The following is a 20628-nucleotide window of genomic DNA, read 5'->3' as shown; positions in this document are numbered from 1 at the left end:
TTTACCGTTCTTCATCTTCATTCCGAGCTATTTCATTCGTTTTGTTGGAATGAGACAAAACAGTGAAGGTTTTCCCTTTTTCGTCTGCCTCCTACATAGCATTTGTTTATCTTGCGCTTGGCTGGAAATTAGAAATTCTTTTGTTTGTGCCATGTTTTAATTGTAAGGAGTAAACGGACAATAGGTTCCTTATGAAAGTAGTGGATCGTGTGATGTAATGCGGCACTCGGTCTCGCTGTGCCTCAGTTGCATTCCCCATCCTTTCGGAGGCATCTCGCGGCGCTTCATGTGTACCAATGGCTTTTTACTATATTTATGTAAACCTCGCCTTAACTTGTCCATATTTTATTTCTTTTTATATGATTTTAATATAAATCTTTCTATCGATACAAATAATGGAAATGAGTTTTATAATGTAGAATAAATAACCTGTACAAATAATAAGAGTGATGTTACCGTTGACAGAAACGAATGCCGAGTTCATCTCGTCTATTCCAGCAATTTAGCGTTAGTCATTTTATTTAGCGCATCAAAGAGCTCTCAAACTCATTCAATTTAAGCCGGCAACGTATATAGGCACGGGTAATTTTTAGCTAACTAAAATTTGCAGCGAGATTAGTGTAGTCGGATGATCTCTTTGTGTTCCACTGAACCGTGATATTCGGGCGGCCGAGACGCGCCGCGTCGCGACGCTTCGCCGCCTACAGCTATCCCCTGATCTATAGCGTACGAGCCGAGCGACTCCGCTGCAAATTACTGAAGTTTTACTCGACTCGCTCTTAATTTCACTACGTCAATACGCGATCGTTAAACATATACAACGGTTTATACAGCGCGTAGAGACTCCGTGCTTAGCGTTAGCTGGGCTTCAATAACATAATTATATATTTATCTCGGCGTCGTTTATCGATATATACTTTAGAAACTCTAAAAGGAAATACTCGTGATCCATAAAACGCTTATGACACGCCAGTAAAAGGGCGCGATAGCTACTAAACGTCATCATAACCGTTAAAACACGAGATCGAAAAAGGTTTGATCAGCTTTATCAGCAGTTAAGCGCGCCCATAATCGCCTAGTAATTTATGCGATTCCATTAAACCCCATCCAGCCCTCGGCTGTGAGAGCGAGTCGCTGCAAAGGCTGTGTGGTTTTTTTCGCATGGACTTTCGCATCCATAATAAATGAGCGGCCGGCCGCAGCATTAGGCCGTCGTTTTCGCCAGCCATTGCCAGCTGTTTTTTTTCTTCATGGGAGGGTGTGTGGCGTGGAGGGGGACAACTCCGGCCATTAATTCAACCGTGTAATGACGCGACGCTTTGATGGACGAGAATTGCGAGTTCTGCAATTACATGCTGAAATATTCAGCGAAGACGTCGCGGGCCGAGCGCCCGCCTTTAACTACCGCGCTTTTCTTTCCTTTCTGCCGTGCCCCCTCCCCCTCCCCCTACCCTCCGACCCGCGTCCCCCTAGCTAGCGAAACAACTCTCCTTCATTCACGACGGCATTGCATCGACTCGAGGGACCATTTTTTGTTGTCGGACCGCATCCCGTTACGAGAGCTTCGCTTTGGTCTGCTCTCTAGATTATTCGTTCTCGTGTGCCCAGTCTTGCATTTAAATAACCCTCAAATGATCGCGCCGACCGAACGTAGCGAACCCATCTTTATTTCATTACTTTAATTGCATGGCTTAATGTTTCATTACATTCCAATGCAAACGCTGATCCACCCGATGACTCGTTTCTGACACGAGCAACTACTTAAAGCGTCAGGTGATCGCATAATCTCGCTGGCATACGACTCAGTAAGCACGACCGAGGCACGAATAAGAAGTGATAGGAGACTGGTGCAGGTCATCAATGGAAGCCCTGCGGGTTCGTCCACTGTGGCGGCGAGAGGCGAAGGCCGGCGGAGGGGCGCCTCATCACCGGCACGCACAGCACCAGAGAAGCGTCGCTGGCCGGCGGAACCCTACCTCGACGACGAGCTCGCTGCGAGGGCGCCTTCCTCGGACGACGACGACACAAAGGTTCGCCATCTAACTTCCATTACTTCATCGCATGCACTGACCGTGCACTCCCCGTAGACATATGAGATCACAAGCACATTGGCGCTCTGTTTCGACGCTCTCATAAAACTGTGTGTCTGATAAATAAAATCCATAACCATGGCGACTTATTTCCAATATGCACTTGAAACCGATTAGACGATGTCTTCGCCCGGCACACTCAGTGGGACACTTGCGGGCTGCCACTGTCATGTACCGTGCCATGCGGTCACAACGAATGCGGTAATCAATATTGCAGGTGGAGACCCCAGTGCGGTTCCGCACGTCGCCGCCGCTGGAGGCGCTGAAGCCGAGGCGCGCAGTGGGCGGCGCGAGCGTGGCGGGCGACGGCTGCGCGTGCGTCGGCCGCGCGCCCGTGTCGCCGCGCCGGCGCCGCCTGCCGCTGCCGCCGCCGCGCCGGCACCGCCCCGCGCTAGACTTCGATAAGATGCAGCAGGTATGGTGCAGCTCCTGCAGTAGATAGTTTGGACTAAAAGCGATCATCGAACACGACGGATATGGATATTATAGTATATCGTTAGTGAGATCCCAAATGGCACCGGAGATCGTTTTATCCTGGTAAATATAGAAATATAGCCGGCGCCCGCGAGGCGGAGGTAACATTTGACTCTTGAGCCGATTCATTATGAGAGATAATTCAAACACATTATGCAGCCTCGGAATCCTCCGATTGCGATCGAACACGTGTGGCGTTGGCATGATTAATACGAGTACGATTCACGCACGCATTTTATTTATTTTTTTGCCAATAAAATTTTAATAACTATTCATTTTCTATTTTAAAAGTTTAAATAAAATGTTATCAATTTATTTTACTGGCAGTACCTGCAAGTGCCTAAATACCACCAACAGATTAAGTATTTCAAACTTAATTATGGATATCAGTGTTCAAAACAATTACAGTAGTTTTTATTATTTTGAATGCTGATGTCTTGCCGTCATTTTTTTTTAAACTAAACTGTATATACTAAAATGGTAAACCTCCCGTTGTCACTAATTGAAATATTTTTTCGGTCATATCGTAATATTTATTTCTAATTAAATACAAAAATAAGCGTATAATAAATTCCCGATTCACGTCTGTGTTATGGGTGTACGGGGAGGGCGGAGGGCGGACGTCGGGCCTATACAAGTGCAGTGCATGATGCCGCATAATGAGCTAGCATATGCAACGTGTTCCCACGCCTGCCGACATTGGCTTCTGCAGGGAGTACCAGTGTGTGTAGGTACACAGGACGCCCGGCGCGTATAAATCCCAACTTAGAAATTTATTATTTGCGTCATTTTATATAGTTATCGAGATATATCAACAAACAACAAAGAGGTATTAAATGTGAAACCGTCGTTGTTTTCAAAGCTTAATTTAATTCTCACACTGAAAGGCTTAAGGATAAAATGGTTAAACCTCGCTCAGTCAATTGTCCTCTAATCGGTATAGATGATTGAACTCGATTTTCGTAACCCTTGGGCACCGCGGATTGAGCAGGCAGGCAGGAAAGCAAGCAGGCAGGCAGGCAGGCAGGCAGGCAGGCAGGAAGTGAAGGAGTGAAGCGCGGTCGTGTTACACTTTATGTTCATTTAATCACACACTGTAAAATCACGAACTTAGTCAAAATATATAAGTACATAAAAATATTAATATTTCGACTTATATAAACATTACGGCTTATTAATATATATTTGTTAATTACCATAACAAGAAAATAAACATTTTATACATAGTATAGTACCTATAGTTATGTTAAAGATTTTTGTTATTTAATAATATAAAAATGAAACTGAATAAGCAAAATTGTTACTTAATTACCGCACGATATAATCTTGCAATACTTTTTAGTTATATAGACAACCAAATGTATATCGAGTCAAATAACGATAAATATAAATAAATGAGTCGTTATTTCAAATATAATTGCTTGCTTATCAGATTTGAAGAACCGCTAATGCAGGAAACAGGATAATATCAATAATATTCCGCGCAACCCGACTCTGCGTCTGGTGGCTTAGGAAATAGTTACACTGTTTACAAAACCGATGTCTAATATTATGCTATGTCGTATTACGCTAATGTTTGTCTCGGTTGCATATAACCCATTTCATTTCGGAAGTCTTAAATTATGTCAATTCTGTTTTACACAATCGCTAAACTAATTCGATCAGACTTAAAGACTAGTACGGTAAAACATATTACCTATTACCTACCTATTAAAAGCAAAATGTACTTTATTCGTTTAATACTTACGAGGACTTTTGAATAATAATTTTACAAGATTCGTTCAAATTTAACGCCACCATTGGTCGGAACTGTGGACATTGCCAAAAAGAACCAACAAGAAACTTAGTATTTACCCGTTCTGCTAGCTTCATTACATGTGTACCGAGCATAAGGTAAACGAGTTTACATTAAGCGTACTATAATCAATAAAGTTTATTTTTTTCATGATCACAGACATGAGACAATGCTAGCAAAATAAAAAATTGCCAAGAGCGCTCCAAATTTAACACACATCAAATTCAAAATAAAATAAATTCCAATATTAAACATAAGGCACTCACAGTTAGTACTAACTATTAGAAGAACTAACAGTACAAATACAAATTAATAAACAATTCAATAATACAACGGCTTGGTACAAGTTACAAGCATAAGAATAAGAACCTCTCGAATAATTTAATATCAGACACATAAATTTGCAAATTTACTTGATAATAAATTTGTCTCAATATTATATTTATTGGAATGAAGATCTAAGTTTGACTTATAAGTGTAAAATGAGACCCGCACATCACAAATACCCTATCCCTGTTAAGACATAGATTTTTATGTTGACAAAGATGGACAGTCAATTCTTGTATTTATTCCATGTAAACATGACATGTCCAGCGAGATCCGAAGTGTTGTTTGTACAACATAATGTTTCACTGGATCATTGTAGCTCGGTACTCATTTTATTAATTTGTCAAAGGGACATAAAAATGTTTTTGAATCTTTTCAAGGTTATTACGTTGGTTCCAAATTAAAGAGAGCTGACCAGAGTTTTCAAATTACCACTTTCGTAGGAGGATCGCGGAAATCATTGCAATTTCTGGTTACGAAGCCTAACATCTTGAAAGAGTTATTCGTTGCTCCTATATTCGCCCTCAACAAACTTTTACGGCCGGCGATGGTCTTTTAATGTATATTCATTTAGTGTTCATAGGTAAATTGTTCTCTGTGAATTGGATATATTAACATTGTTTTGTGACATCTGATTTTTTTTACACCGCTCAATTAGACGGTTCAAATCATTCTGTAGAAGTCGTACATCTAGTTAGCTTGTTATAATTGTTAATATCTAATTGGTCCCAATGAGACCCCCGAGATACTCTAGATTTAATAACAAATGCAGAGGAGGAAAAGTATTAGCAACTATTATAGCGGAACGATTTCTTAAATATGTCTGAAAATACATATATGTTTCCCGGTAACAGGTTTCCCGATATGCCAAGCTTCGATAACTTACGAAACAAAATTGTAATCAACCTTACCAAAAGCTTTGAAAAAATCTGTGAAGATTACATCAAGTGGGATTCGTGAATTCTCAGATTAGGACAATTAAATATAATAATATATGTCTATTTACAATAAAACGACTCTGTTTAAGTCCTTAATCCACTTTAATTTTACATCCTTTTATTATTTCATTATTTATTTCGAACGTCCCCATATAACACTAGACCGGCGGCTAACAGTAACTATTTCTCAATCGCGTTCATCTAAAACTATTGACTACAAATAATTTCCCACCAACATGGTACATGGTACTATTCATATTGCCCAAAACATGAGAACGGAAAGTTTATTTAGACTGTTGAGTTTCGAAATTGTGTGCAATATAATTGGAGCCAATGTTAGACCAATACCCATTACAATATTCCAAAGTCAATAGCTAGACTTGTATGTATTTTGCTATATAAAGAGATAGGCTACATTGTATGTTTCAACGTTGTATATTTTTGAAGGGAAACTTCTTATTCGTTTCGGTCTTAATCGAGAGAATAAAATATCGAGATATGTGCACGAGAATAGAATTTTGGAAACGTCAAGTTTAGGTACATGAGAGAGAAAAATGATATGACGCAGAGAGAAATAGTTCGATATATTAATAAAGATTCACTTATATCACTGCAAGCACAATTCTTTTTGCAAGATAAAGCCTAATATGTCATCATAATGAATGAAAGTATATTATCGCACCGGGTATTTTTATCGAAGAAATTCACAAATCTTCAAAATGTCCACAGATAAGTCTGCAAACCATAAACGAAATAGTTTAAATTTAAAAAAAATATATGAATTTTAAGTAAGTATTATCTCGCTCAATGTACACTCAGCTTTAAGGGCAATAATGATCAGATTGATGTAACTTAAAAATGCATCGGGTAATTGCTCTTTGATTGTTGCAATTTGCATTTATAAGAATAATTGCGCCCTAAACGCGAAAACTTGTTAATTGCTCGTATATACTTCGCAACAAGCATTGTTTCCTTGTGGTATGATTTAAAAACGATTTGATTTAATAACAATAATTTATTTATAAAATGCTATTATATCAATATTGTAATATAAAAATATAAGATTAATATGTATATGTTGATAGCCTCGATTGAGTAAAATTAAACGTATTTGGTATCACTGAGCCGAGGTGGTCCGGTGGTAAAATCGTGAATTTTTACGTGGTAAGCACCATTTCGTGTGTAATAATTCATCTCATGGCTGGACTTGACATAATGTTAATGATTCGCCTGCCCCGCTGTCGGCTGTGTGTATGGACGAAGTTTACACAACATGAGGCCCATTTGTTCGTCTGCTTACATTTTATGAATTAGCAAAAATATGTTAATTCCCATGATTATATTTACTTAAATAATACAAACGACACTGTTTTTATATATAGGGTTTCTTCTCGTAGAAACTGCATTCCTAGGCGTTGGTTACTTCAAATATATTAAATAACATATGAATGTATATATGTTGTATATATTTTTTGTGATACAGCTTATTATGTCATCATTATCAACATAGTGCGAGAGAAAAATCTCGGCTGGGCGTAAAGCGAACGCTGACAAAGCTATACGAGACAAGGAGTATCTACAAGTAATGTTTGCGATGTCATATTATATCTGCCTTTTATAGATAAGCTACAGTACAATTTTATGTTTGGAAAAAATGCAGAGATAAACTATGATTTTACATAAACAAATTAGTCACAGATAAGTAATCGTTCTCAAATCGGTATCAATGTTTAAAAACAAATCAATTATACTTTGCAAATTGGCCCAATACTTTAGTTATAGACATCTTACAAGATGTTTGAGCAAACGAATAAAAAGAGATGTACCTAGAGCGGCTTAGGCGGATAGATCGGTCGGTTTGATACAGATTGTGTATGTATTTACATAACAATTATTTACATTAGGGCCTTAATTGACGACCTCCGTGGTCGAGTGGTGTGTTCACCGGTTTTCATGGGTACGCCACTCCGAGGTCTCGGGTTCGATTCCCAGCCGAGTCGATGTAGAAAAAGTTAATTAGTTTTCTATGTTGTCTTGGGTCTGGGTGTTTGTGGTACCGTCGTTACTTCTGATCTTCCATAACACAAGTGCTTTAGCTACTTACATTAGGATCAGAGTAATGTGTGTGATGTTGTTCAATATTTATTTATATTATATTTATTTAATTATATATAAAGTTGTAAATTCAAAATAAATACTAAACACATAAAAATCACGTGGAATGGTGGCGAGAACGCTGGCAGCATTTCACCGTTGAATCTCAATTCCGATATAATCTGGGCGAAAAATAAATCCTGTCTCACATAATATTTGAAAAATCGCATTTTTAAAAAACTGTCCCGTTGTGATATTAACCAATAATTTTAATCGTATTAAGTCGAGACTAGTACTGGACTTGAGTACAGGTCGTTATTATTGGTATTCGTAGTGAGTAAGATAGGAATGTATTCAGGAACATAGTTATATCTATTATATATTTTTATTATCCAAATCAAAAAGCGCAGCCGTGGAGGTTTCACGTCGCTATCGGCTCTTATCTCGGGGTCTCTGACCGCGGCGAGCTGTGGCCTCGGGCGGGTTCACTCAAAAACATCTCAATCTCATTATCTCATGTAAATAGTGCAGGAGCATTTGCGTGGCCAGCGAGTTGTATGCAATGGAAGGCTTAATATTAGCTGAAGTGGGACTAATGTTACTAAAAAGAAAAAAAGAACGATTGACACTAATTATTATTACTAATTTTATTAGTTTATTGGCAGCACTTCTCCAGGGAATCTATGTCGGTACGTTCCGGACCGGCTTTATATTTAATTTATCTTTTAAAACACCGAATTAAAAGTTCACGTATGAGTACTTTAATTGATAACATTCTGATATTCAAAAATAAATTTTTAATGATTGCTCGTTTTACTCTGAAATAATTAACTGATTAACACGTAGAGATTATTCGATTATAAAGTATTCCCAGCCTCCTCGCTACGTAATATACAAGAAATTTGAATATAGTCTGGCTGGCGGAAGTATAATTAGTGGTGGGTAGTACACTAACTGCGGTCAGGTCTAAGTGTACGGCTGGGTATTTACCAGCCTCCACTAACCACTACTTGCCCCGAAGTTAAAACGCTTTGTTTCAAATTTTATAACGAGTAAGTCAGCGTAGTTACGGCGCAAAGAACATAATAACTTTATTTAAAATGCAATGCATTGGCAAAAGCGAAGCTCGTATAATATACAATTTTATTATTTTAATATAATTAATAAACATTGCCAGTATTTTAACTCGGTATCAGACTCTCATACATATTCAAACACTGTGTTAACAGAAATCGCGAATACTGATATTAAAAAATAAAGTAGACACGAAGTATGCGATAGTCGTACCTCCATGGTCACGCAGAAAATTGATAAATTGCTACAGGGCTACTCGGAATAACTACATTCAACACTTGTACACTAACTTGCGTCTACTTTCGCAAGCTTCACTGCATACGGTCGGAAGATTAGACACAGTACAGACGCCTGACATCGATTCGGCCTGGATTCATTTAGTTGAGAATTAAACAAAAGTGATGATAGTCATGAATATTTGTCATCGATTAACGAAATTCGTATCAGTTGCGGCGCAGCGGTTCCATTCAACAAGTGTTGTAATCACCACCAATCCCGATTCCGCATATTACTGATGATATACGGTTATCATTTATTTCGCGCGAGCTACTCGATTATTTAACTCTGGCTTGATAAGTTATTTTAGCTTGAATGAGCGTAAATAGTAAGAAATTGTTTTATTAATCTGAATCACATACGTAAACCAGAGTACAATAGAACGGCGATTTTTTTTGAAAAAAACATACAGGCGAATTGTGAACCTCCTCCTTTTTGAAGTCTGCTAAAGTATATTAATAGCCGAACAAATTTAACATTCTTACAAGTAAATAAACGGTAAGAATCCATTCAACTTTATAGACTGAGAGTCCTGAACTCTCCCAAGTATACACAAAATACACTATTAATAGTCACGTCCTCGGGTCAGCCCTGGAGTGAGTCTCAATGGGGCGACGCGCCGCGCCATTGAGCGCTCGTCAATGGCGGCGGGCCTTGCGCGCGCAGACCGCTTCCCCCTACATAGCCCGACGTGGAATGAAAACGCACTTTTTATCTCGCCCGGTATGGACATGAGCGTTTTCGATGCATTATTGATATTGAATCTGTTTTTCTACCCGCATACGGTCCAAGTTTTTATACGGTAATTGACTTGCGGAAAATGCCGATCGTAAGATTTCCAGCGAGTTTACGGTGACTCGTTTGTGGAAGTACATCTAGATCGTTCTACGGTGTGTTCGATACGCAACGGTAGCGTAAGTGTAGCACGAGCATGTGAAGCTGTAGTTATGCTCAGATACTATTCGATACACTTTATTCATGTCAGATATCGGTTGCTGACATAAAAGGAATCATGGTCGCTGCAGTGAACGAGTGTTGCATCATCGCCATCCCCATCGCCACCGCTAATTGCATCCAACACGTTCAGTATTGACCTGCGATGTGTGCGTATCCGACGCTACTTAATATTCTCAGCGTGTTGTGCCACAACTACACACACGTACAGCACATTACGTCTTTCGCCATAATCGTACTCTTTAATTGGCACCTCACTATCGTGTCTACGTTATTGTTTTATTTTATTGATTAATTTTTTGTATCCTCTAAACGACCCGTCGATCGTGCTCGGTGCCAATATAATTAATTATATTCACGATCGTATGATTGATATAATTAGGAACACTAATCGCGCCGAGCTCCGTGGCTCACTATGGTAATAGAAACTAGTCCTCGCCGCATCGCTACTCCCTCGATAACTTTAAATTATTTAATATTTAATAATCCATCTGCTACATATCGAGATTCGGAAACAACAACAGTGTAACCGAGTGTAGTCCATTTTTTTGTTGATGCTGGATGTGACAGATGACAGTGACATTTCGAGAGATTTATTATTTAGAATACATGTATCCGCGGTCCCTATAGTACAGACGTCCCGCTTGGCTTTGCAGCTGAAGGTGGGCGGCGGAGGCGTGCGGTCGTGGCGCGCGGTGGGCGGCGCGCACGGCGGGGAGCTGTCCGTGTTCTGCTGGTGATGGCGGCCGCCCTGAACACGAGCCGCGGGTAAGAGTGCATACCGTTTGTTGATATGATTACCTTCGATCAAAAACATATTTTTTGTGGCACCAAAACGGAGCCATGACTGGTTTAGTTTTTTTTTTTGTCATTAATTAATGATAACTGACATGAAGTAAGGCGAACAAATGGGACGCCTGACGATAAGTCGCCATGGTACATGAAACTGATTGATTAATTCACAACGCAGGTCCAGTGCTCCGGGTTGACGTAATGTGTGTGTGTGTGCTGCGCAGGAGGAGAGTGGCCCCGCCCCCGCCCCGCGCGACGCGTCCGCTGAAGCCGAGCATCGCTGACCGTATTTACTCTACACTACCACTACCCACTTAGCGCAATAAGAAAACGATTCCGATACCCATCTCCGTCGCGGCCCGCCCCCGAGCTGCGGGGCCGGACGGACGTCGGACTCGCCGGATCCGGATCGGAGTCGGCCGAGCGCAACGACGCTCCGGTGTTGGAGTTCCTTACGTTGCACTCAAATAATGATCAAAGTACAAACTTACTAATACTATTGTATCGAAGCGCGGCCGCCCCGCGTTGCCGACCCAATGTAGTTTTTGGAAATATTTACTCGTTTTGAATACTGTGTTTAAATTATTGCCACTCTTGATCGGTTTCGGATGTTTGTATCAGTAGTCGGACGCTACGTTTAGAGACCTCTTGTGCGACCTCGTGCGACCCCGTGCGACCTCGTGCGGCCTCGTGCGACGGGATCGCGGCGCACGCGAGTCCAATTGTATTAAATCGAGGCCATCGTTAGTTACACACGGATTATCATTTAAACTGTCGCCGTGACGGTCCGATGTTGCCGTATTTGTGACAAAGTTTTAGGCTTTCACGAGGTGCGGGTTTCTTCGATGGGAATCGTTTTCTACCGGCCGGTCGATAATATTACTCGTGAGAATATAAAATGTTTCTAGTGTAGACGCGCGGCGTTAGATACGCGTATAAATTCAAATATTTAACGTGTACGTTACTTAGACTTTACTTCGTAATTCTGTGCGCGTGGAATGTCACTACGTATAATCGTGGCAGGCGAGACCCGCATCGCGTGAAACGGATTATAAGAGGTGACGTATCATTAGAATCGCCTCGGCTTTTGATCTCGAATTACGACTGAGCGGCTCGACCCAGTCCGAGAGAATCACTCCACCCGACTATCGGTCGAGCCGCACGTGATTCCTTAATAGATTATCAAAATATTTTTATCATTTTAAAAATGTCAATTGATACGAACTCGAAGCGCCGCCTTGCGTGCGATACGTCGGCCGGCGGACGTGACGTCACCGCCTCGGCGCTCGGCGCGCTCGGCTCGTACGATACATCGGTTGTACCTAGTTGTAACTTATGTTAGTAGTTTATTTAGCTGGGCTAATTCTGTTACTCTTGTTGTGTTATAAACGAAAATGAAAAAAAAATATTATAAAAATGTGGTGCGAGTGGATACAGTGAATTTAACGATAAAGACATTTAACAAATTTTCAAATTAATACGATAAAAGTACTAAGACTTTTTTTAAAAATCGCTTGGATAAAGATCGTATGTACATAGTGTTAAGTTACGTAGGGTTTAAGTGCAGTCCTAGATGTAGTAGGTATAACAAATTGTATGGCGGAGGCGCCCGGCGCCCGCTCTTCTGTTAACAATTCTTACTGTGTTATTTTAATTTCTGCTAAAGTTTCGTTACTGACTCGTCCATGTCGTTCCCCGACCCGTGAACTGCGCCGCCCGGCAGCCGGCAGCCGGCACGGCTCGCCGGCCGGCGCCGGGCGGCGCGTCCTCGTATTCGTCGGGCGCGCCGCTCCGCGCCCGAACACGTCGCGGAGGCGTCGAGTTTATTTTTGCGAATAATAACTTTCTCAAATATTTTTTGAAGAGGAGAAATTAAACGATTTTTACGGAGTTTCGCTTGTAAATTGGAACTAGATTTCGAGAAATTCAAATGTGTCCTCCGGACGTGTTCCGCGGAGCGCTCGCTCGCAGTCTGTCTGTTGCAACAATCAGTGGTGATATTTACAAGATAATTTATATTATGTTTTTATATACTGAATTAACAAGCGTAATAAAGAGTGAGCAATGGCACATCTTAATCGTTGTTTTATTACCCTGTGTTCGATGGAAATAAAAGATTTCAAAAATTTCATGTTCCTTTACTTAAAAAGGTCGTAGTATCACAATACGCTAACAATAAACACGATCTCATGACATAGAGAAAGTAATTAAATGACTAATCAACTTACTGTTACGACGATCGTTGCGAGATAAAACATTACACATTCAATGTTTTTACAAGTCATACAATTTAAAATAATATATCAGTCTATGCATGTAGCACTTGAGGAATCATACTTTAAAACTTACATATAATTATTATTATAGTATACCTAAAAGATCTAACTATTATTACATTTGGAACCGTCATATGTATTGAGATGACATTACAGTGACATTTGACAAGGTTTTAAAAAATAAACGAGTTCATTCTTACATACATAAAAAAACATAAAAGTTTAAAGCATATAAAAGAAATAAAAGCATTAATTTTTATGTAGTACTATGCCCTCCTGAGGTTCAACTAATAGGTATGTAGGTGCAAGTGTTCGTGAAAACACTCGCTCACCCCAGTGCCAGTGACCAGACACGACCGCAGTCCAGGCGAAGGAGCAACGGCTGCACGGGAGTGGGCACACTGGCAACTATGGGCTGCTACTGAACTTCACTCGACAGAAAAAACCAAATAACATCTGTCCGACCGAAGCTCGATGCCGAGGCCTTCGATATCTGCAGGCCGAGAGGCGCACGAGACCCATGAGGCGATCGATTATAATTATTTTGTTTACACCACTTGTACATTGTTTCATTTCGCCCCGAGACCCGAATACTAGATGAACCTAATAGCTAAGATTCGATTGCTAGGTGACTTTTTTAAAACAAATTTGCAAAATCACAGACAATCTAAGAACTCAAAGGGCGGCCCGACTCGACGCGGCGGCCGACGGGACCGTCTCATTTATATTTAATAAAAGATGCTTCACCCGAGCGCTAGTTATGCTCAAGACGAGGATGACGATCTCAAGTCTTCGTGTGATCTCTGGGTCAGTCGCAAAAAATAAAAAAAATGACAAATATCAGTGTAGTGTCACAGTGATGTGTCATATCTAAGAGCTAGTTTTCCATAATTATAACATTTATAGGAGCGACACGACGGACCGCGGCAATGTGTCGAGAACCCACTCGCACTGGTTATTATTTTTCTTTTTTGGCGACACTGAAATATTTGAGTAAAGTTCTATTTTTATTATTGGATTTCGTAATTCTGTCTGTGACCGAGTTCCTACGCGCGGGGACATTCTCCTTCGGACTGGACGGAGCCGCGACGTTCAGCCTCTCGTTGGGTTCCGACGTCTTGCCTCTCCTCTCGCGGACCATGAGCGTGAGCCAGTCGGTCGTCTCCGGTTTCTTCTTAACCGGCGACATCAGCCTCAGGTGGGGCGCCTCCCCGTTCAAAACGAAATTGGGCAAATTCTTGGTCGGCGTCGTGAAGGTGATGATCTTGACCGCCCCGCGGGAGTCCCCGTCGGGCGAGCGGGCCGGCGGGCGCGGCGAGGGGGGGCTCCGCGGGGACAGCACCTTGCCGCCCTTCCTCTCGTAGCTCCGGGGCGGCGTCACGAACGACGTGCCCGCCTTCGCCGCGAAGTACGGCCAGTCGTCGGCGTCGCGCTCCGGCTCCGAGCGGCGCCGCTTGACCGGCTCCGGCTCCGGCTCCGGCTCCGGCGCGGCCGGCCGCTTGCGCGCGTCCCCGTCGGGCGCGGCTTCGATGCGCGGGCGCTTGGCGTCGGCCGCGTCGGCGTCGCGCGCGCCCAGCAGCTCGGCCAGGCAGCGCTTGGGCCCGGCGCGCGCGCGCTTGGCGGGCGGCGCGGGCGGCGCGGGCGAGGCGGGCGAGGCTCCGCGGCGGCGCAGCGCGTGCGGCGTGCGGTCGCGCGCGCCCCACTGCGGGCCGCCGTCGGCGCGCGGGGTGAGCTCGGCGCGGCCGGCCGCCTCGTCGGCGGGCGCCTCGGGCCCCACGCGCCAGATCTTGTGGCGCGCGTCGTCGCTGCACGTCACGATCTTGGTGTCGCCGCGCTGGCACCACGCCGCGCACGTCACCTCGGCGCGGTGCCCGCTCAGCCGCACCACCGGCTGCGAGTACTTGACGTTCCACACGTACGCGTTCTTGTCGCTGCTGCCGCTGACGAGGTACGCGCCGTCGGGGCTGAGGCCGGTCTTGATGTAGAACGTGCTGTTCTCGTGGCCGACGTACCGCTGCTCGGGCAGCGAGCCGAACGTCGACACGTTGAAGCAGTAGATGACGTCGTCCATGCAGCTCGCGTAGAGGCGCACGCGGGCGTCGTCGATGATCAGGTTCGTGTAGCCGTTCCTCGCGGAGCTGCCGCAGTAGGGGATCGAGTGCTTCGGCAGCGGCTCGCGCTTGTAGACGCCGTAGTTCTTGCGCATGTCCCACACCTTGATGTTGCCGTCGCACTCGCCGCACGACACGAGCGTGAGGTCGTCGCGGAAGGCCAGGCCCGTGATGCTGAGCGCGCGGCGCGGGTCGGCGCGGGGGCGGCGCGCGCGGGGCGAGGCGCGCGGCGCGAAGGCGTGGCAGCCCGCCAGGCACACGTCGGGGCGCAGCACGAGCGCGGGCGCGGCGGCGCGCGCGTCCCACACCAGCACGCGGCCGTCGCGCGCGCCCGTGGCGAACACGCTGGGCTCCGTGGGCCGGAAGGCCGCCGTCTTCACGGAGCGCGTGTGGTTGGAGAACACCAGCACGCGCCGCGGCGCCGCCTCCGCCACGTCCCACAGGCACGCCGTGTGGTCGCCTGCCGGGGTGGCCCGCTTTTATTTCGGTCACGTTTTGTGTTTATGTTTTTGTTGTTCTATATTCAATGCGATTTATCTATATAAAAATTATATGAGTATTGAAGTTTGCAATTTATTGATTTATCCTGAGTGATACCTCTTACACATTGAGTTTAAACAAAACAGCATTCCAATTTTAAACAGATCTATGTGGATCGCTCGCCACAACATGACTCACCTGACACGGTGACAAACTTCATGTTCTGTGGCATCCATGCCAGGTCAAAGACGGCATTGTTGTGGCACTGGAAGCCTTCCAATGTGCTTGCAGTTTTCTGTGTTCTGGTGTCCTAGAAAGGGTAATTTAAGCATTGTTTAATAATATTAATATATTTTGGGTTTACAATACGCAAGGAGACCCTGTATCTCTAAATGTATGTGATGTAATTTTGAGCATCTGCAATCCAAGACACAGGGTACTACATAGTTATGTACCCTGTGTCTTTTACACACACAACTTTTACATAGAAACTCAGCAATATAACTGATGAGGAAATAATTGGTGAGAGAGACCTGCACAGACTTATAAGTTCAACATTAACCTAATACCACCTATTCATTCATATTGTAAAGTCATTTTCCCACAAGTAAATGTCATGTCCTAACTATTATTATGGATGTTAAAAGGATTTTTCTTTGTTAGTCTGTGCCCAACATTTCCAACAAATTTCACATCTTCAATGTTTCAATTAGTTTTCAATTAAGTGTAATGTTCTTAGCTAAAAGTATATTACTAAAATACTTTACTCAGAGTAAGACCTTCTATATGAGACAGTAAGTATCTTACAAATGGCTTTTGAATGATTAATTGGTTATTCCAATCCATTATCTGTAAGTAATAAGGCTTTGGGCAACACAACACAGGACTACAATGACAATATTTACCTGAATAGCAACGCGGCCATCCTCGTTAGCGAGTGCAAGGATGTGTTCGTAGCCTGGAGCTTCAGAAAAACGACATGCAAAAATCGGAGGATCTTGGTCAAAGTTAGCTGCCGAACTGGCGGTTTGTAGTCCGTAAAATGATTCCTCGTTTTGTACCGATAGCCTCTTTAAAACATTATCATAGTTGAAGCGAGAATCTAGAAAAAACGCGCGCACTCGTTATTTAGAAAGTCAATAAAAAAGTTACAAAAAATGAATAGTGTAAACATTAATTACATGCAGAACTTACAAATCCCAAGTTGACGGTCAATAATATTTTGAACGTCGTTCATTTTTCTTAACTAAAGTAACATCACAATATGAAATTGGATCTTAAACGAATTTTTACCCGCAAATTTCGTTTAAGTGACAGTGACATTGCATGATACAGACTTAAAATAAAACAGATAAAATCTAAATTTTACTATATTTGCATGTTGTTACATTAAAATTATAAATCGAATGTTTTTAAAAACAAAGTTCAAATAAATATAATGTATCAAAAAATATTTCACACAATTAAAAGATATAATAGTTAGTCATATCAATGATTAAAACAACTGTTTTTTTTTTTGTTATGTTTTTATCTGTAGGAACAAAACATTTTTACAAAAGTAAGTGGTAATCTGTGAAATTGTGAATCTTGCTTTGCTGCGAATTAATGCTGTAATAATGTTTCTTTTTTTATTTTTATTACTTGTGAAATATTAGATAATTTCTAATGAGTAAAAGGTTTTTTTAAAGAGTTTGGTGTTTTAGATTGACGTGAATGTTTTTCATTAAAAGGTTTCAAGTAAATAGATACTTATAGAGACTTCTACCTGACCCATTTACTTTTAGTTGAATCGTTTAAAAAACGTACGTTGACTTACTCAAAATATAATTTTCCTACTTTGTGGTGACGTGAGAAAGGGATAAAATATATATTTTGTCGGCCAGTTGTATTAACAGTAAGTAAACATATTAAATTTGATATCGTTTCCATTTCGCATCGATACGGCGTCATAATGTTGCATTAGGTTGACAGATTTTAAAGTTACATTTCACTAAACCATTATTTGCGTAAATAATTACCTAACAATAATAATGAACCAAAAATATATGAAATAAAAGCTGTTTTTTTATTAAAAGTGAATGTTTACATCTTCAGGTGCATGGAATGTGATGAAAATGGGCGACAGCGTACATTACCGGCAGCGACTTGCGGCCGTGGAGTCAAGCGAAAGTGCCGAATTGATCAAGAGAATATCTTGCAGCTGGCGATCGCCCCTTCACTGTCTGACGCGAATCATTCACACTCAATGCGCGTCAATCTGGTGCCGTATTGCCCGCCAGAGCAACCCCTTTCCACCGCCAACGTTCAGCCAGCAGACCATCCCTTTATGAACAATATGGATGAGATATCTTATTGGGTCTACACAAAACGAGCTCCTTGCCTATATAACTATGATAATGTTGTCAAGAAACAAATTGATCAACCTCACTGTTCCAAAACAAAACCTGCAAGTGTTCAGAGTGCTTGTGAGGAGGTGCCTTCACCGAAAACAAAGAAAAGAAAATTAAAATTACTGGATGATGATTCAGTGTCCACAGAAAAGCAGCAACATGTGTACTTTGAAACACCTAAAGGTGAAAAACAAAAGACTGCACCAAGCAGTTGTAAATCAGAGGCAATTGCTTCAAATATTGATTTTAATATTAAAAATTCACCGCAACAGAACACAACTAAAAGAATTAAATTGCAAAGAAATTGTCAAACTACGTCACAAAAGAAAAACAAACTCATAACTTCGACACCTAAAGCCACTAACTTGAGAAGAAGCCTCAGAAAGGCTCAACAGAATCATAACAATTCATTTGAAATTTTCAATTCAAATGCTAATAATGGTGTAAAAGAAGAAAAACAGGAACAAAGTGAGAAAGGAGAATTGCAGGTATCACATTGTGTTGAACAAACAGATAATAAAGGCAAACTAACAACAGATAAAGACAAAAGTGCAGCTGGACTTAATGGCCAGTTTGAAGATTTGAGTGATGTGTCTGGGTTTACTGCTAATTATATTAGATCTACTAAGATTCACTCCTCGAAAACACCAAGGAAGCTAAGAAGCAGAAATAGTAGAAACCTTATAAAGGATGCAAAACCAAATGTAACTTCTGAGAGTGAGAAGATGTTGGTCTGTGTAAATAAATCTATGAACACACAGCTCCCTGACACAACAGTTCAGAATTGTAGCACAGATTCATCACAGAATGTGATAAATCTTGTATCTGTGAAAAATAATGACAAATCTAGCAGAGTAAATAAGAGTACTTCACTCTTAAAGTTCATGGACACTAAGGGAAGTGCATCTAACAACAAAATTGATAAGCAAGGGGGTAAGAATAACCTTAATGTCTCGTTTCAGTCTAAAAGTAGTGGCACATCTAGGTACCCTCGGCGAAAGAGGAATAATTTGCCAGGAGACTCGGAACAAAACTGCACTCAGATAAACAGCACCACACTAAACTCTCTAGGAACAAGGCATAACGGTCGTAGAAGTAATAGATTACATAATTCTAATAAGAAAGAAAATTCTCAGGATAGAATTACGTCTAGGACAAGGAGTGGAAGAAAAATAGGAAGACCATTGGGTCTTGAAGAGTCTGGCTGCTCTATGCTACAGTTAAACAATTCAAGTGAACCAGTTAGTTCAAGTGTCGCGATAAACATGGCTACTCCCACTAAAAGGAGTAAGAATGTGAACAATTCCTCGGTGAGATGTCTCCGCAACAGGAGGTGTAGGGACAAAAGTGGACAAGAATTGTGTAAAAACTCGGTCAGTGACAAAAGTGATAAAAAAAATGAAGACAATGCACATGGTTCCGCTTTACAGTCATCAACACCGAGACGTATTGGGCGTGTAAAAAAATTAACGGACAAAACTAGCTTATCATTGCGGAGGGACTCCTTAAGAGATAGAAGTGGTTTCGCGGCTTGTTTCTCAGACAGTGACAGTGACAGTGAGCCTTTAAAACAACGGAAATTCTTCTGTTAGCATTTAACCAACATAATAAATAACTTAATAGCTTTGAGCAAGTATATCAATATTGGAATTTTCATCTAGTAGCTGTTTTTGGCGTGTGCCACTCGTCTTATTAAATATTTGATCCCTTGGCAGTTGAGATGCCCTCAAAGTGCCCCCATTAATGCACATTTTACATAGATAATGATAATTTTTTTTATTAGAGATAGATAATAAATTTGCATATTTGCAATATTTGTGAGTACTGCATTTGTCAAATAAATAAAATATTTGCAGTGGCATATGTAATAACACAGACAAGAGATGTTAATATTGTATTTAAATTAAAGTAAGCTTGCTTGAGATTGCAAGGTGCTCCGTCTGGTGTCTGGCAATTGACGAGTGCTACATGGACTCGGTGGCAGAAATGTGTTACTAGGTACTAGCCGCTCTGTTAATTTATTGTATTTAGAGGACGATATGAATGTATACTACATGCTGAATGTGACACGAATAAAATTTGTGTATCAAATTTGTATTATAAAGTGCCATTTATGAAATATAATTTAATGGGATGTCTCTTTGTTTTCCATGACTATGACTTTGTTATGTGTTAGTTAAGATTTTAATTTAGAGTAACTATACTGCACTCTATTGTTTACTTTGTATTAAATTTTTGTGTAATAAATACATTTACTGTTTTTTAAGATTGTACTTTATGTGTACATGTTCATTCCTCTACGAAATATACAATAAATGAATTATTTTATTTTCCTTGAATGCAAGCGACTGACGATATTTAGATGTTTTCTGATACAATTAATTTAATTAACATATTGACAGTGTTAACGTGTTACCCAGGTTTCGTAATTAAAATGGAACCTTAATGATTTCTTCCATCGTTGTTAATAGTTATTAATAAAATATATTTAATAAATTTTTTATACATGTCTAAATTTAAACTAAGATAACTAAGTGTTATTCTTCGCAGGAAGGCT

The 20628-nt window shown here is 41.3% G+C and overlaps 3 protein-coding genes across 5 annotated transcripts in view; 2 read left to right on the top strand and 1 right to left on the bottom strand.

The window, feature by feature from the left end:
* Positions 1-12892, top strand: part of LOC125066155 — a 47586-nt gene extending 34694 nt beyond the window's left edge. Inside the window, exons 5-8 of one of the 3 annotated variants that reach the window (XM_047674098.1) lie at positions 1854-2030; positions 2308-2505; positions 10679-10790; positions 11039-12892. In XM_047674098.1, coding sequence (XP_047530054.1) covers positions 1854-2030; positions 2308-2505; positions 10679-10762 — 459 coding nt within the window. In that variant the 3' untranslated portion in view covers positions 10763-10790; positions 11039-12892. Of the gene's footprint in view, positions 1-1853; positions 2031-2307; positions 2506-10652; positions 10791-10992 lie in introns of those variants that run through there. The other 2 variants (XM_047674097.1, XM_047674099.1) reach the window with 2 other exon arrangements.
* A 44-nt stretch (positions 12893-12936) lies between these two features.
* LOC125066153 (protein lethal(2)denticleless) lies at positions 12937-17004 on the bottom strand. Its single transcript, XM_047674095.1, has 4 exons — positions 16876-17004; positions 16587-16783; positions 15880-15991; positions 12937-15661 (listed from the first exon to the last, which is right to left on the bottom strand). Exons 1-4 carry the CDS (start codon positions 16916-16918, stop codon positions 14049-14051), a joined length of 1965 nt encoding a protein of 654 aa, XP_047530051.1. The 5' UTR covers positions 16919-17004; the 3' UTR covers positions 12937-14048.
* Positions 17005-17259: 255 nt separating this feature from the next.
* LOC125066154 (putative uncharacterized protein DDB_G0282133) lies at positions 17260-20317 on the top strand. The gene is made up of 2 exons (XM_047674096.1): positions 17260-17575; positions 17776-20317. Exon 2 carries the CDS (start codon positions 17780-17782, stop codon positions 19661-19663), a length of 1884 nt encoding a protein of 627 aa, XP_047530052.1. The 5' UTR covers positions 17260-17575; positions 17776-17779; the 3' UTR covers positions 19664-20317.
* Positions 20318-20628: the final 311 nt, after the last annotated feature.

The sequence above is a fragment of the Vanessa atalanta genome, chromosome 9 (genome assembly GCF_905147765.1).
Source record: "Vanessa atalanta chromosome 9, ilVanAtal1.2, whole genome shotgun sequence".
Taxonomy (NCBI): Eukaryota; Metazoa; Arthropoda; class Insecta; order Lepidoptera; family Nymphalidae; genus Vanessa; species Vanessa atalanta.
The sequence above is the reverse complement of the archived record's forward strand: the minus strand, read 5'-3'. Positions and strand labels throughout refer to the sequence as shown.

Excerpts from the sequence above, each read along its gene's own strand:
- LOC125066153 (XM_047674095.1), bottom strand. The coding sequence starts at position 16,918 with ATGAACGACGTTCAAAATATTATTGACCGTCAACTTGGGATTT. Across the intron at positions 16,784-16,875 it reads TGACCGTCAACTTGGGATTT|ATTCTCGCTTCAACTATGAT; the intron begins GTAAGTTCTGCA and ends CGTTTTTTCTAG. Across the intron at positions 15,662-15,879 it reads GAAGTTTGTCACCGTGTCAG|GCGACCACACGGCGTGCCTG; the intron begins GTGAGTCATGTT and ends CCACCCCGGCAG.
- LOC125066154 (XM_047674096.1), top strand. The coding sequence starts at position 17,780 with ATGGAATGTGATGAAAATGGGCGACAGCGTACATTACCGGCAGCGACT.